The 16,986-nt window shown below is 37.4% G+C and overlaps 2 protein-coding genes across 4 annotated transcripts; one reads left to right on the top strand and one right to left on the bottom strand.

The window, feature by feature from the left end:
- The first annotated feature begins 3 nt into the window (after positions 1–3).
- LOC139145904 (ran-specific GTPase-activating protein-like) lies at positions 4–7,448 on the top strand. Of its 3 annotated transcripts, none has more exons than XM_070717351.1 (6): positions 4–308; positions 1,730–1,839; positions 2,183–2,343; positions 3,719–3,847; positions 4,481–4,537; positions 4,960–7,448. In XM_070717351.1, exons 1-6 carry the CDS (start codon positions 294–296, stop codon positions 5,187–5,189), a joined length of 702 nt encoding a protein of 233 aa, XP_070573452.1. In that variant the 5' UTR covers positions 4–293; the 3' UTR covers positions 5,190–7,448. The 3 variants fall into 3 exon arrangements, with proteins under 3 accessions (XP_070573452.1, XP_070573454.1, XP_070573453.1); XM_070717353.1 differs by having other exon boundaries at positions 153–308; positions 4,969–7,448; XM_070717352.1 differs by having other exon boundaries at positions 153–308; positions 4,963–7,448.
- Positions 7,449–9,412: 1,964 nt separating this feature from the next.
- Positions 9,413–15,901, bottom strand: LOC139145905 (endoplasmic reticulum resident protein 29-like). Its single transcript, XM_070717354.1, has 4 exons — positions 15,699–15,901; positions 12,701–12,839; positions 10,196–12,555; positions 9,413–9,531 (listed from the first exon to the last, which is right to left on the bottom strand). Exons 1-3 carry the CDS (start codon positions 15,810–15,812, stop codon positions 12,056–12,058), a joined length of 753 nt encoding a protein of 250 aa, XP_070573455.1. The 5' UTR covers positions 15,813–15,901; the 3' UTR covers positions 9,413–9,531; positions 10,196–12,055.
- Between the last annotated feature and the right edge of the window lie 1,085 nt (positions 15,902–16,986).

Here is a 16,986-nt window from a genome sequence, read left to right as displayed (position 1 = left end):
GGGAAAAGTCCTCTTTTGGGCAAAATGGACGCTCTTCTGAGAATGTATTCCGAGATATCGAATATAGAACCTTCTCATGTAGAAATTCATAAATTTTCTAGTGAAAATAAAACTGTCAAGGGTTAAGCACACCGTTCAAGAGGGCGAGATATTTCGTCATTACTTTCTCATTTAGACTGAGTTAAGGGTGCTTTATCAAGCGGGAAAGCCGCCATCGCGAAAGAGATATATTTCTACAGTCATTGGCAACTCTAAAGCTAGTTCGTCTTTCATCCGTCATCATCGAGATCATCATGGCAGAAGAGAAGGTAACAGTGGTTGACTCTCCTTTCCCTTTTGTTTCTTGGGTTATTTTAGGGTATTTTAAGGGATAAGATAGGTTTAAATTCAAAGTACATTTCATTCATTTGCCGGTAATTTCAGCATGATTCCCCATTGTATTACGAATGGATGACGCAGTCATTTTCTTCAGAGTGCAAATGTTCCGAAATCATGACAACACCGAAACGAACGAAGTTTAGTCCAAAATTAGCCCGTTTTGTGTTAAAGTTCGCCCGTTTCAAAGTTATCTAACGCGGCAACAACAGCTGTCCTGGAGCTGGAGGGTACATGGCAACACTGAGTCAGTTGTCATTTGACTTATAACCGCTAACCGGTTTGCTGTCACGTGGACTTCCTGTAGTTTCTAAAAATATACTACTCCCGACGATTGAACGTGGAATGCCGTGATTGCCAGCATGTCCCTGCCCCGTTGTATGAACATGCAGTCTTCCCCTTTTACTGTCTATGTGTAAACCCAGTGGACTGATTGGTCTTGCCATAGTACCATGGATGGAGGTAGAATGGGTCTCATTCTACCTCAGTGGTCCTACGCTGAGAAAAGAATTAAAGAAACTGAATCCATATATCCTGTAGAATCCAGCACTGTTGTAACAGTCACATTAATATATAGTTTCCATAAATTGATTTGAATTTTGGAAACGCCATGGCTCTCTGACCCTCAAACCAATCTGAATTCTGAAAAGCTCCTGTTGATAAAATGTAATTAGGAACTTCCAACAATAACAATATTCACTGTTGAATGGCAGTGGTTGAGTCATGTTACATGTTAGCTGTGACATGTAATGATCAAAGAGAGCACAAATACTGCGCTATTCAGGAGAGGAGTTTGTGTCCGGGATGGGGGTGGACAATGTTGGACCATGGAAGTAGAAGTGAGATGTTTTGATCAAACTTTTGATGAGGGCATGTGGTTGCACGATACCAAAGTACTGTGTCCTCCAGGGAGTTCCTAGTTTAGGTCAGGCACAAAGATTTTTAATTGTATATGGCATGGAGGGTTGCTCAAACCCTCACAGAGCACTCATGCAAGACTGAATCTCTGATTCTAGTTTTAGGTGCACATGTGTAATTTTGAGATGCAATAGATAACATGTCAGCTTTACCTGACTTACCTGGCTTCAAGCCATGAACTCATTAAAGACCACTCATTCACTGCACACATGTCACTGTCAAGGTGTTTGTATTCCTAATGCAAATTTTCCTTGAAAACATCAACTATTATATCAAATATTAGCTTCATTCAAGTTGACATTTTCCATTCTGCTCTCACGACCAAAAAACTTCATCCATCTTTGTGAAACACTTCCCTCAAATGATATCTTTTGCTAATTGTGTATCCTATCCCAGACCTTCTCAAACAGAACTGTATCTTTTCATTTGTCTACAGCGTGAAGATATACCCCCTAGCAGTCCTGATGTTCACTTTGAACCAGTTGTACGTCTTAATCCAGTTGAAACAAAGACTATGGAAGAAGATGAAGAGGAGATTTTTGCAATGTAAGTCATAAGTCGTGAAAAGCATTGTCTAATGGGGAAGGGAAGGCAAATTAACAATTTTCCTGCAAAAGCCCTGGTAATTGCATTGATTTTCAGGTGACCCAGAAGCTTGCCTTTGTGGGCCATGATGGTGGACCTACATATTCATAATGGCAAAGTGCAAGTCCAGTGTCACAGATCATGCAGAGATTTGGGCTCTTTGACGTGTTCAAACTGCCAAGCTCAGCACCAGCATTGCTGACCAGATCCAGATCTGTCCCTTTTAAACACCTTTACTACTGTACTCTGAATGAAGAGTCCAGAGAGAACTATATTGTGTGACTTTCTATCAATTTTATTTCAGGCGAGCCAAACTTTTCCGCTATGCAAATGAATTAGAGCCAGCAGAATGGAAAGAGCGTGGTACAGGCGATCTGAAAATCCTAAGGCATAGAAAAGATTTCCGAAAACTGCGTGTACTCATGAGAAGAGACAAAACACTCAAAGTCTGTGCAAATCACTACAGTAAGTGAATCACTTATGCTGTTGTTTGTGGTGATTGTTTTCTTTGACGACTTTTTGTGAAAAAAAGTTAAAGCATCAGTGTTTCCGTTAACGCAAAATCCTGCGTATTTTACGCAAAATTGTTCGGAAATACGCAAAAAAAATCATGACTGCGTAAACAAATACGCATTGAGAAATGCCGCCCAATGACACGACGTACTTGACCCGCACTACATTGCCTGAACGTGGTTCAATGCAGGACAAAGATAGAACATATGCACCTGCTTGCAAGTGACATTCATCATGATATTGCAACATTTTAGACTTTAGCAGACCGCAGCACTTTATGCAACATTGTATTTCATCAGCACAAAACGTCATGTCAATCAGTTCTGTACAGACAATGGCACTACAGATGCAAAAAATTCGAGAATCAATCGAGTCTACGTTGTTGGTAAACACAATACAGTTAATGGTCATTACGTCGCATGTTATTTGGAAAGTGTGTACGGGTGACCATTTAGACTCTGTCGGGTTGCATTCTTGAGAGGTCCCGCTGGACTTTGAACGGTATCTTTTTGTTGGCCCTTTGAAAACACTAATTTCGTAGTCAGAAGGTATTCTCTTTGAACATGAACCCATTGGGCTGCTCAACGATCATATACGGGACATGCATCACGGCATGGCAAGTGTTCAGCTACACCTTGAAGCCCCCCAGGTTGTTGTTTTTTGTTAACAGAGCATGCGCATTACAGGAAACCCCCAAGTTTTACAGAAAAGACTGCCCAGCTCACTTCAGATACTGATTCCTGCCGTACGCATTTTGAATACATTTTAGGCAAATAAAAACTCAGTTGCGTAAAATCGTACGCAAGTTTTCAAATTGTAACGGAAACGCTGAGCATTGCAGGTCAAGTTCAATCAAACTTGGCATTAAATCAACCTACCCTTATGTCTTAAGAGCACTGTGACACAGTATTACAATATATTGTACTGTCACCATCATGTCAAGTCAGTAATATCAGCTAATGTATCAGTTTATGTACATCATAGCAAGACAAATCTCTGAAATCTTGTCTATGTATGTTTGTAGGACTCTTTGTATGGTCAAGTCTGGAAAAATGTTACACAGGACAGTTACGCTTTACTAGTCTGAACCTACTTGGTAGTAACCTGACTGGAAAGGGTTTATAAACAGCATATTAAGAGTTGTGTGCCTCAGCTTTTCCAGCGTATGCCCTGTAAATGCCATCCGTATGCTCTGTAAATGCCATCCATATAATTGATAGTTTCCTTACACTCTTTGCATAATGTGTCTGATGACACCAAGGTGGCATGTTCATTCATTTACTGAGATGAAGGTGCCAACTGACCAAAGTTCAACTTGTTTTTGCAGTCACATCACAGATGGAGCTAGTACCAAATTGTGGCAGTGACAGAGCCTGGGTATGGAGTGTTTTAGCTGACTTTGCAGATGAAGAACCTAAAGCAGAAACTCTAGCAATTAGATTTGCAAATGCAGAAAGTAAGTTTAGCCATCTCACACCAATGTCCTCCGAACATTCAACTTTATCCTAGAGTACATCAGGGCTGAACCAGAAAGTGGATAAAGAATCATTTTATTAGTTTCTTCTGATAAACAGCAAACCTATCTCTGTTGAAGACTCTGAGATCTGTTTCATCAGTTTGTCATCTTAACCTATTGACATCCAATTGACAAAAGAAATCTTTAAATCGAGAAAAAGTCTAGACTGATGCAAAATATTATCCAGACACTGATAAATTGAAGAGTTCAGAAAGGTCACAATTCAGGACACAATGATCTTCATAAAGAATATTTGCAAAACACTTTGGGCGTTCCAAATTCATCTATCATCTTATTGTATGGGAAAACAAGTTTCTGCAACTGAATGCATAATGATTTTGGTTGAGAATGTCATTGTTAATACCAGGAACGTTTATTCCAAGCCAGCATGAGAAACATGTTATACTGTTTTCAAAATGATGACCCTTGAGACGGGCGGACTGAATGCCATCTGTACAACGGCTATAATACTGTTGATTGTCTCTTCTCTGATTGTTAATTTCCTTTCCAAACTTTAACAACAAGTTGTGATGTGCTGTCGGTAATCTCTGTTTATTGCCTTCTCTCCATCAGATGCACAGAAATTTAAAGCCAAATTTGATGAATGTCAACAAGCACTTCTAGAAAAAGGTGAGTTCTGAAATACACTTTTGTCAGTTGTTTATCTTGTACAAAAATGACTGATGTACTTAGTCTGGTTGTTTTAGGTTTTGACACAGTAATAATGTATCACAAGTTTACCATAAGATACCAAGAAGCCTTTCTGCTAGCCTTGCAAAAATGTCAACAAAGACATCTTGCTAATGTGGAGTTTGGAGGAAGGCTTACAGCTCTGCAACGTGTTAAACCACTGCCTTGAAATATTAACCGACAATGTAATATGACTGCTGGAAGATACCTAGGTGTTGCCATAATATAATAATTTGTACAAAAGCCATGAAAATATTGAGAGTGGCTCTACTAGGGCCTAATCATTACCATTCATAAAGTAATACATAAATATCCTTTGGAATGAGTGTCCCACATGCTAACGCATTGTTTCTATCCATAAGGAGAATTAGAAGCTACAAAATCATCCAAGGAAGAAGCCGATCAAGTTGCTGACAAATTAGGTGAAATGTCTGTCAAAGATGAAAAGAAGACAGAAGAAACATCAAAAGATAGTGAGGAAAAGAAAGAGGAAAAGAAGGAAGATGCTAAAGATGATAGTAAAGAAAAGAAAGAGGATAGCAAAGAAGAGACAAAAGACAGCACAGAAGAGAAAAAACAGGACTCATCATAGTAGTAAATTGTGCTGTCCAAATGACAGAGATAACACAGGTCTTGACGTTGCTATACCAAACTAGGTTAATGAGGCCCTACAATCTAATCACGTTTCACATTGCCCTAATTAGAATACTAGTTACAGCATAACTTCACTCATAAACTGGCTTTATGACGACAGCCTCTCTTTGGCAGTTTTGTTGAGTTTTTTGTTTACATAACCCTTTCATTTTGAAAAAAGTTCTGTCTCTGCTGGCCAGGTTGCAAGTGCAAAGCATCTTGTCAGAGTCTTTTGTGAAGACATTGTATCTCACTGTAGTATTGTAAAGAAAACTAGTGTCTAACAACTCCTCAGTGAGTCAATTGTCATGATGCAGCTTTAAGAAGAATTAAATTTACAGCAAAACAATACCCACTGAGCATATAAAGTATTTTTGGTTTTTCAATCGTTTTTAAGGCTGTATCATTGCCAACTAATCATTGCCCAGCACACTTCCCTGGTATGTTTACAGATTTGAAAAACTACCAAATCATCACCAAAATTATTTGATTATTTAATCCTGTGATCAACCTATGAATATATGCAGCTCCAATCTGATTGAAGTTGCATTGTCAACTGTTGAAAGGGAATAGTTTTGAACTGTTTCAGATTGATCAGAGCCATCTGTGTGTAAAGGACAACCGTTGCATTTATTTCTTTCATCAACTCTTCACATTTACATATGGTTTCCTTGTACTTATTTTCAAAGCTTCCATGGATAGAAGTACTGTAGATCCAGAAACCTGGCAACGTTCCTTGCTGTGTTTAAATCCCTACTTTTCCTATAAAATCTAAGTTCACAATGACTGCTATCAAACATCCTCTTATAACCTGTCAACCCCAATTCTTAGTCAACAGGTCCACAATCACCATTGATAACAACTAGTTTGGGCCAAACCATGGAATGGAAAGGTCATAGTGAAAAGGGACATGAATTGTTGAATGGAAGTGTTGGCAGCTGATTGCTTTATCAGAGAAAATTTGAAATGTTTTGATGCTGGAGTAGACCAATAGATTTGTCTCATTGCTGTGTGGGTTTGTTCAAGTCTTGTAAAACTACCAGCAATTAGACTTCACACTTTAAAGACTTCAAACTCTAACATAACATCACTAAACTCGTTTCTGTATATTTTACAGTTTTAACCCATATCCTGCCAAATTTGTAACCATCAGATCAAGTTGGTTAAAACCAGCAAGGTTTGTCATGCCCCGTATGTATCATTTTAACCCTTTGAATACTGTAGTTAATTTTTGTCACCTTTATAAATATAATCCTTTTATAAACTTGAAATTCCCTGAAAACATGATATACACAACTTTTACAGACATGACATGCTGTAACGGTAACGTACCACACCAAGTGGGTGAAAATATGTGTAGGGTCTGGCTCCATCCCGTGCTGTACTAAATTTGCTGATGTGGAAGTAACAGGCATGGCAGGATAAGGGTCAAATCACTGGAGTGTTCAGATATTTAGGGTTTTACAGATTTGTACAGATACAAGTATTTGATTATAGTAACTCATGACAATGACTAATCCACATGGATAATCTACCAAATATAACATGTTGTCTTGTAACTTTTTCAAGTTAGCAGTGTGGTTGCCTAAAAAAGCTGATTGATTTTGTTCAACAATTTGTCTAAGAATTTGAAGTCTGTCCATTCAAACTCATAACCAAAGTAAAAGGTACTGTTAAGTGCACAACTATGCTGTTTCCATGGTTACTGATTTGCAGTTGATGTGTACTTGATTAAACCCAGAAAATGAAGAAATTGTAGTAAATTTACCTTCAGTCCCGACAAAACTTGCCACTTAAAATTCATTGATAACTTGTATTTATTTAGCTGTCAACCTAAGAACAGCAGAAAACCTATCTCTTGTTGCAAGGTTAAATGCTGAACTACATGTCATGTCTTAATAACTACTGCATTTTTTGGTCCAGTCCATTATCTGGGAGGGGTGGTGTTCAAGGCTGCTTTAGTTTTTCTTCTCACAAGTTCATGCAGTAGTTAAGGCCTTCACTCTTCTCTGATGGATTTTACAACATTAAGAAAAAAGCATTTGCACTGATTTGTATTCAGCATATTGTGAAATGCCTTCTGTCATGCATAGATTATGTTTGACAATCTGTGGAAAGATTAGTTTCGTATTTTATAATTGGCGTCTTGTAAAATTGCCATTGTAATAAATTATATTTCAAAAAAGTGAACAAAATAAAACATTTCCTTTTCCTTTTACTGACAGAGTTGGACTTTTTTATTCCAGTCATGTCTACAAGTTACTAATCAGTCTTCAGGAAGACTGCATTAGTTTCATTGTAGACAGTCGTCTTTCTATGGTCTCTGTTTTTATTTAGCTGTGAGAACTTTGCAGTCACTGCTGTTATCTGAGAAAACTGACATTTCATAGATTACTTATTCAGATTTCATAGAGTGCTTGCCATATGAAAATATACCTAAGGCTGATTTTCTGATTGAAACTGGTCATCTGAACACTTGCACCCTGGCACATTCTTCATAATCCAGTAAGAAATAATTAGCAAGCAGTTCACTATGAAGGAGGATTTTTATGGTTGGTGAGTGGAGTTTGAAGAGGTGCTGTAGACTTGATGAGATTGCCATCCACTGAACCTGCATATTAGGATAGTAGTGACAATTACATGACTAAACACTACCACCTCACTGAGAAAAGATTGCAGATATCACATAACCACAGCTCTCAACCTGTCACAAAATTGATGCTAGGGTTGTCTGTTACCTGTATTAGTCACTGGGACATACGGCGCTACCATCGTTACAAATTGCAGCGCCTTTTGTTCTAGACTGGAAGATCCGTCGCTTGAGGGTGCCAGCGTCCTCGAGCAACAGATCTTTCAGTCTACTTTTGTTCTTAATTGCAAGCTGTACTTTTCAAAACAGACATTTTGCCAAGCGATGGTGCCAGACTTGTTCTCATCTACTTTTAAACTTGCTCAGAACACACATAAATCTCACATTTTCAGGAAATAAACGAAGAGGATCTTAATGTCAATTTTATCACGAGTAATGAAGTATTTGTGTTGCTTTAAGCCCAAACTTGACCTTTGTAAGTAACAGCAAAGTTTTAGGACTGCATTGTGCTTCTGACAGACAGGTTGGCAGAAATGAAAGGAAAAAACCTGGTAATGGCAATTGGTCTGTTCCACATTGGTAGCCAAAGATACTACTGTAATATCATGTTTTCAACGGTAGCATAAACTCTTCAGTTTTCTCACACCAAATGTGATGAAATCAGCATTTATAATGTAGTGTCATATGTAACTGACAGGAATCCAAAATGATCCATGAAGTGTGTCTTTGCAAACAACATTTCTATCTATTCACATTGCCTCTTCACAACACTTGGTTTATAAAAACGTGTAGCATGGTCTGCTAAACCAATCAGCATTGAGCAGTTAACTCAATTAGCTCCTCAGGCACGCATATCCACTTTATGCTTTACCACATGATTTATAGGCCTATTCCACCAAAGCTTTGGACGGAGAGTGACTCTCTGAATAGACCAGCTCGCAAATAGGAAGTTACCTCCTTGATTTACACACTGAGATCACAATTAACTGAAGCAAATTTCCGTGCACAGAACAACTTATTCTGTATCTTCAAATTCTGCCAGCATTGTTTTAGTGACCATGTCTGTCTGTCTAATATCCAACTTTGAATAATGAGAAAATCCTTCCACAGGAGAAATAGCAATTTCATAATTTTGTCAAATATTTTTGATAGCCGTACATAATATTTTCAATGAAATAAGCTGCAAATCTGTTGGCAAAAGAATGGATGATTTTTCTCCATGACTATGATATTTAGGAAATCTACATGTGGTATGATGAGAACCATCTCTGTTGCTGATGATTTTACTTTGAAAAGTGTACAATGTCCCACACCAACACATGTCAGCGTTTCATTCAATTCACTCTGAACTTTGATGATTTTGAAGTATGCTTTCAAAAAATAATGTTGAAATGAAATTTTAGAGTCTTCATTTGTTCAGAAATCAATAAAATTGGACGACCCTTTTCAAACAATATCTGAGTGCAGAAATCAATAAGAACCATGCGTGCTTGTAATGTTAAACATCCCTTGACAAGCAAGTGTCATACAATGACTATACAAGGTGGAACAATGTAACATTCAAACTATCATTACACATGATAGACTTCATGTACCTTTCACCATGTCTTTTATTTTCACATTTTATCTGCTTACGAATTAAATTTTTAAATTAAAATGTTCCTTTGACAACAAAACAATACATATGTGACATTTCTTCATTGTAACACACCTCATCCGCAGTCTGTGTTCTAATTCGCCAATTGTCAGTCACGTGGGATGCGTTCTTTTTGTGCTGATCCACGTAAACGACATCATCAGGCATCATTTGTCGGAACTGTTGCCTGCCAGGCATCAGTTCCGAAAAATGATGCCCGCTGACGTCAAAAAAACATTGGCGCATGCGCGAACTGGAATGTAAACAAAGATGCCGTCTGCGGACGAGCGAAACGATAGTCGAGAAATTTCTCGGTTTATCCTACTTTCGGAAGAAGGACTGAATGCTCTGGTTTCAAACAAGGACTCGAAACGAACGAAGACGATAATCAAAGGTGCATTGAACGTTTTGCAGAAGTATTGCGACCCTGTCGGTTTTTCTTGCTGAACCACTCCAACATATTACATCATATAGCTTACATGCGACAACTTTTGTGTATGGTACGTTCTTATGTATGACTACGGATGAGGTGTGTTACAAAACACATATTGACTGGCCATGAGGGCAACAGCATACGTCTTTAACCCCTCGGGCCTGTGAGTCACCCCCAAAAACAGACTGTTTCCCTCGGCCTACGGCCTCGGGAAACAGTCTGTTTTTGGGGGTGACTCACAGTCCCTTGGGGTACAGACGTATGCTGTTGCCCTCATGGCCAGTCAATATGTGTATACTGTTTTACAGTTCATAAATTGTCTTTGAATATTGATTGAAAGGTAGCAATTTGGGCTTACAACAGAAAGATAAATGTTCTTTGTCAAAAGTATCTTTCAAAAACTATTTCACTTCATAAGAATATTGAATGAAAGAGACCAGGATGTAAGACCTCTTAGGACACGCTAGTTGAGATCATCAGTTGCTGGGATGCGTATGGGTATACAATTGGACTCATCCTCATCATCAGAATCAGCCTCAGATGTCACTATTCCAAATTGTGTTCCATGGAATGATTGGTGAATCATGCATTTCAATCCAGCATGAGAAATGTACTCTACATTTTGCATCACTTTAGATTTTACTCAAAGCACTGTAGCCTTTATTCTTGTAATGTTGACAAAGTTCAGAAATTTAATGTCAGTTTACAACAATGCAGTTACAACAAAATGTTCTTAGCCATAAGATCAAATCCTGTGTGTGTTGTTTCTAAAAGTTACATTCAATATTAAGGTATAATATAATATCTAATCAACTTACATTTGGTTTCTTAAATCTACTGTATTATTAGCACTTTTATATCTCAATGAATAGTTGAAATTTTGACATATTTTTATTTGGCCTTCAAACACAGTGATCGTGATGAATGAGTTGCTGAGACACTAACACAGTCTCTGAATCAGAAATTGGACATTTCAAGCACTACAAGAAATGATTCATTCAAAATTTGTTTGATGTTCTGCTGAAGAAAACTTGGATATTCTGATATTTTCACAAACCACTTTCACAATGTTTTAGGTACATTTCACCATTTGTTATCATTGGGTTGAGTCACTTTATCATTATTTGTATCTGACCCTGACACTGACACTGAGTGGTGTCATTTTCAAGTCAGCTAGAAAACATGAAGCTGATTCTGAGGATTATCCAAATGTTACACCAGTGGGATGTGTGACCTCTTAGACCAGGTAGATTGAGGTCATCAGTTACTAGGATGTATGAACTTTTTATAGATGAACAACAGTCCCTCCACTAGAACACAGCACTCACATTGTAATGAAATAGTTTCAGAAAAAATTCCAGGCAAGTTTGTTTAATTCACACTTAACCCTTTCACCACCATGGTTTGTCCCAAATCCATTGTTTTCTATGGTAAAGTTGGACCTGTATACAGGGAACTGGGGTTTAAAGGGTTAAGGTTTGTATCAGTTATAAGAAATATAGCCGCTGAGTATATTTGGTGTTTTTTTTGTTAAAGGCCTGTGTTGGCGTCAGATTGTCTTGCAAGGAAATCTACTTACTAGATTACAATTTGAATGGAAAACAAAAGGCTATGATACTCCATATACCTCTCATAGACAGAACAAACTTATCCCAGGGATCAAGTCCTTGGCCTTTAAGGGTGGTACATAAGTTTCAACTGGTGAATGTTACCAGTTTCTCTTGGTGTATCAATGCAGTCATGTATTGGTACAGAAGAAAAGTAACGGGGTTCCTAAACCTCAACAAAATACTGACACAGGTACAGCATAAGTGAAAAGAAGAACATGAATTTTATGAAATGAAAGATAAAGGAGGAACAAAAGAACAATTTCTCATGCTTTGAGAGAGCCACTTTTCATTGTATGTATTTGACATTTTAACTTGATGATCCTCATAATCACATGAAAGAATAAAGATAAGATCTATTGTCAGACTAACATTACATCAGACCAAAACTAAACATGGATTATCTCACTTGATAATTAACTGACAACATCAAAATGAAAAATGAAATGCTCCCATTATGCTTCATATCATTAACCTTGCTGCAATACCAAATTTACATTCTGCACAGATTAGTACACATCTTACTTTCTAACTCAAAGTAGCTTTAGTTTTCTGCACATCAGAGCTCATCTTTGCTTTCTGTTGGCAATCTGAAAGAATTTAAGATATTCAATCTCTCTTTAAACTGCTCTTTCTTTTCTTCTTTGACTTTCTTGTCTTGCAATGTCTGCACTCGTGTTATTTCACTTTCAATAAATCCATTTCCCTTCTGTAAAACTTTTTTCATTGTTTTCATGTATATCTCTGCTCTGGCTTTTTTGTCTCCTGTCACCTGCTCTATTTCTTTTTCAATTTCACTGACCATCTTCTTTCTTTCACTGTCTTCACCAGTGGCCATGAACTTGGCTGCAATCTTATCATACTCTTCAATGCATCCCTGAAGTCCCACCCATAAACCACTTTGCACTTTAACAAATGATAATATATCATTTGCTTTGATGTCACCTTCATAATCAATTTCCTTCTCCTGTTCTTGGATGAATAATTTGTACTTTGGGAAATCAGACTCTTTCACACCAAACCTTTCTGCCAAATCACTGTTTTCTTTTTCTCCATATTCTGAAAAAGAAGTTAGGGATACGTTGTTATTCCAAGAAACAGTAGACAAAGGTCACACATTCTCTGGTGTACTAGCATTGCAATACAAGGTAAAACTGCTTGTTAACAGTACAGTAGATCAGCAGATGGAAAGCAGGGAACTTACTTGAGACACCCACTTCAGCAATCAACAAGTCATCCTGGCTAGATGCCATCGTGGCAAGACTTTTAAACTCATCTTGCTTTTCACCATATGGATAACTTTCATCAAATTTAACCAGCACAACTTTATGATTCTTTACAACCTGCAAATGAATGAGGAATGATAAAATGACACGTGGCATTTCAACTCAGTAGGAAATATTTCATTACCCCAGGAGATGGAGATGATTTATCACAAAAAAAGATTTACATCAAAGCCTGCTGGGTCTGGAATGAGTTTTAAAATGTCATATGGATCATTTATGATTATGAAATAACCACACCCAGCAACAGCTATACCATAGAGATTGGTGTGTACAACATGTATGCAAGTGAAATATGGAATGAATTGGTCAAAACTGAATGGTTTTTCCATTGTTAAGGTGGTTTATTGGTATCATACAAGAATACTGGAATTCTGGTATGAAATGTTAAAAAGTGATTTTCCTCTAACTGAGACCTTGGATGGGTTTCAACTGTGCTATATCACAAATATAGCACTGTTATTTTCTCATCTTGACCAATCAAATCACTGTATTTGTTCTTTCAACATATTGGTATGATGTAATATTGATTATATCAGACAAATTATTTAATGCTACTTTTATTGTATCTATCAAACACAAAGTCTACTTCCAGATCTTTCCTAAACATTTCAGTGATACTTTCCAGCTTGACTCTGCACAACTTTGTCACATGATTACTGATTTGTCTGAATATATTCTATTTGCTACAAAACTCATTACCCTAATCAGAGTCCATTCATTATTTCTGTTTATTGAACTGTTGAAAGGATTACTGCAATATGTGTCAACTCATAAAAATCCCTAGCAATATTACATCGTTTGTGGGTTGTGTCTGTGTGTGTACAAGTTGAGGATGAACAGATACATGTCTTCCATTTGCTACAGACTTAGACACACTGTCACTCCACTGGTCTATTAACTTCTAAAATTGGTATGTCACTTAATGAAAATAAGTCAGTGTGATAGCAATGCGGTCGTAAAAATCAAATTGTTCATTGGCTGATGGATAATGGTGATCTTATCATTGATAGGAATACAACATGCTAAGTTGAAATCACTGTTGGAGGCTTTATATGCAACGTGATACCTATGAATTGAACATTATAAATTCAGTTGTGAATGATGATTGCTGATCATGGTTGTCCATACTTCAAAGCATTGACTGGGCAGGTAATCAATTTTAAGAGCTGTATGATGTTTGCCTGGCTCAGTCTACCGGTATCTCTATGCTAAGAAATCAGCAGGTAGAGAAAGACCACTATAGCCTGTTGTGTTATATTAGTTTGTAGTCCATATATGGATACAACAGAAGAAGTTAACAGATGTTAGCTCCATAGTCATGGTGCCTGCAGTAAAAAGAAATCTGCAATTGAAATTTTTCATCTATATTTACTTCAACCAACCACTCCCTTGCCTCTTGCTCTCAGGTAAAGTGCTACAAAATAACATCTATGACAGACAGGCAACAAATTAAAAAGGATTGTTAAAAAAGCTTTGAGGTTCCAGTTTAAGTATTCTGAGAGTATCCTTTTTTTTTGAAGCTGGTTATGAAGTCTGAATATTTCAAGCGTGAGGGAAAAAGAGCGCTCATTAACACCTGTTCAAAAGAATGTTGAACTTTTATGTTCATCTGCATCCAAATGAGAAAGGAGCTTTTAAAACTTTGGAAACTGTCAACGGTCTAATCCATGCAAATTTCGTTATATTTGAGAAGCTTCAATCTGGTCATGGGTTTAAATTTTTGAAGCTGAAGGATATGTCAAGTCTGTCTATGCTTCATTCCCTCTACCATCAGATAAACACTCAATCTATCCTGACGTAGATGTATAAGTACAAACACTGAACAGTTAAGATGTTAATTATAGTTTTTCTAATGAAGGTATCATTTTGTACCTGATCCTTCCTATCGTTCATCATGTAAGTATGAAATTTGTCAAAGCAGACACCTCTCTATAGTATTTGGGATACAAGAATAATCTATAATCTAGGTGTAATTTTGTTGACTTTTTAATCCATAACATACATCCAAGTACTTGCATGGTCATAGTAAATGTCCTTCCAAGAAAGTTGGTAAAACTGTGTAAGAAGGTGAAAAAGTTTTTTTTTTCCAATGCAGTGTGTACACTGTTAAGTATTCAAGGAAATTTATTTTAAAGAGTTTACAAACATAGAGTTGTGTCGATATACCTCTCCCAGGAGCGTAGAGCATGGAGGTACAACCATGGAGGTACCAGAAGACCTCCATGGTACAACGTACAAGATTATCTGTATGTGTAGAATACACATGCAGATGGTTCTACAGCATAAAAACATGGCACGGCAATGAAATTTTACACTGTGAGCAAAGCTAAAACATCATTGCCCCCTGGTCTTCGCCTCAAACTATTATGCGTGTTGAACCAAGCTGCAACTTTGACCATCGGCGATCTGACGCGGATCAACCAATCACACGGGCCCACGTGGTAGCCGGTGCACTAGTACTACTAGTGGTATGTGATTTATCAGATGGTCATGCTATAGTGTGATACAACGTAGATGAGCACGTAGCTATCGTAAGTTTACTCTCAAAAATCTCAGTATAGAATGTTCTGTTTTTGACAAAACGATGAGTAATTTTGAATTAGCAGTATATGTTTGGCGAGTATACGATCAAATTCAAACAACACTTCCGGAATACAGAACGCAGCGTCCCTCAGCAATGGTTTGTGCGAGCCAGCAGACGATAATGCTAATTCATAGAAGGTATACTTTGCTTGCACGAAATTACAAAAACAAGATGAACGCGCGGGAAGGGAAAGAAAAGAGATAAATGGTGCGAAGATTTAGAAAAGTACAGACGCCTCTGCAGACATGGACATAAATCGCGGCATTGTGAATGGCAATCGAATCTTGACACGTATTATCAATATCATAGTGAAAAAAATAAATGAAATTTACCTTGTCAAATGTCAACGAGTCAAGAGGCACTGAGCCTTTCGTGGCTATAGACACCGTCTTCTCAAAAATAGCAAACGTTAGCAACAGACTGAAAACAGCGATTTTGTGATCCATCTTCTCTCTCAGATAGCGATCCGTATTCGGCACTGTACCTTTCACAGTTTCAGATCTGTTGTGTTCTTCACGATGATTTCTGCTACACTGAACCACCTAGCTTGATGGAAATTAGTAATAAAACTACGGTTTCACGCTGCGCGCTGCATGCAGTGCAGTCGACGCCCGGTCTCGACTTATGGGCGCTGTTTTTACGTACAAAGTTCCCGGAGAGGTGCCCAAGCTTTTGCCTGTAAAGTGTCTTCGTTAAAATTAAGAAAACCACAAGAAGGTGCAAGTCATCAAAGTCATATTTCAATGGTTTCTAAACTGTCATTTGTAAGAAGATTGTATTGAATATTGACAAAGCAGAAATTAGTACTTAGGGGCCTAGTAACAAAAAATGATGCGGAGAAACGATGACAGACTGTGTAATATTGTCAGCCTTGAAATCTCTAGCAATAAAAACAATGATCGATGCATGTCAACTGTTTTTATTCACAAAACAACTTATATTTAAAGCCTTCTATAGAGACAGTCTCCATTCATTACCTGTGACAGTTTATTGTTGCAAATGAATCAAAGATGAAGAAAGAAATGCCCCAAAAATACCCATTCAAAATATTTGCACAGCTTTATTCCAAATTTACTTTTTAAAATTGCGTATGACAAGATTAATATGCATCAACATGACAAATCTTAAATATCTAATCATGTATAAATGGGGATACAGACTGTTACTATAAATGGGTGAATACTCTTGAAAAGTGACAAGAAATTGAAACATTGTAACAAATTTACATAGAGATATTATTGCACACTATCCTCTTCTATCTTTTTCGATATTATCTATTTCCATGCCGGAAAAACAAAATGGTATCTTGGTCGATCGTCACCACAGGAGTATTTCTGAGTTATTTCAGGCTACATTAAAATGCCTACTGTTGCCAGTTATTCTGCTATTTCCATAGTCATATTGAAGAACAAAAATATCAGATATTGAGAAGCTGAGCAGCATTTTTCCTCTCTGTTATTTGTAATGATGACTGAGTAAATAGATACAACGAACTTTGCATTCGTGTTCAGAAATGAAGACTAGAATCCTACTCCGTCCGCTTGCCTCCGTATACCTCCGAACCACTAGGAGGCAAGCGGACGGAGTAGGACTAGGCTTCGTGTTCAGAAATGAAGAACT

Source organism: Ptychodera flava, chromosome 12 (assembly GCF_041260155.1).
Source record: "Ptychodera flava strain L36383 chromosome 12, AS_Pfla_20210202, whole genome shotgun sequence".
In the NCBI taxonomy this organism is placed as follows: domain Eukaryota; kingdom Metazoa; phylum Hemichordata; class Enteropneusta; family Ptychoderidae; genus Ptychodera; species Ptychodera flava.
Note: the sequence above shows the minus strand (reverse complement) of the source record. Positions and strands in the feature narration are given on the sequence as shown.

What these genes read in the sequence shown, in the direction of transcription:
- LOC139145904 (XM_070717351.1), top strand. An exon ending in AGTCTGTGCAAATCACTACA is followed by an intron (nt 2,344 to 3,718) that starts GTAAGTGAATCA and finishes TTGTTTTTGCAG; the next exon opens with TCACATCACAGATGGAGCTA. An exon ending in TAGATTTGCAAATGCAGAAA is followed by an intron (nt 3,848 to 4,480) that starts GTAAGTTTAGCC and finishes TCTCTCCATCAG; the next exon opens with ATGCACAGAAATTTAAAGCC.
- LOC139145905 (XM_070717354.1), bottom strand. Translation starts at nt 15,812, where the DNA reads ATGGATCACAAAATCGCTGTTTTCAGTCTGTTGCTAACGTTTGCTATT. An exon ending in ACTCGTTGACATTTGACAAG is followed by an intron (nt 12,840 to 15,698) that starts GTAAATTTCATT and finishes ATTCATTTGCAG; the next exon opens with GTTGTAAAGAATCATAAAGT. An exon ending in TGCTGAAGTGGGTGTCTCAA is followed by an intron (nt 12,556 to 12,700) that starts GTAAGTTCCCTG and finishes CTTCTTTTTCAG; the next exon opens with AATATGGAGAAAAAGAAAAC.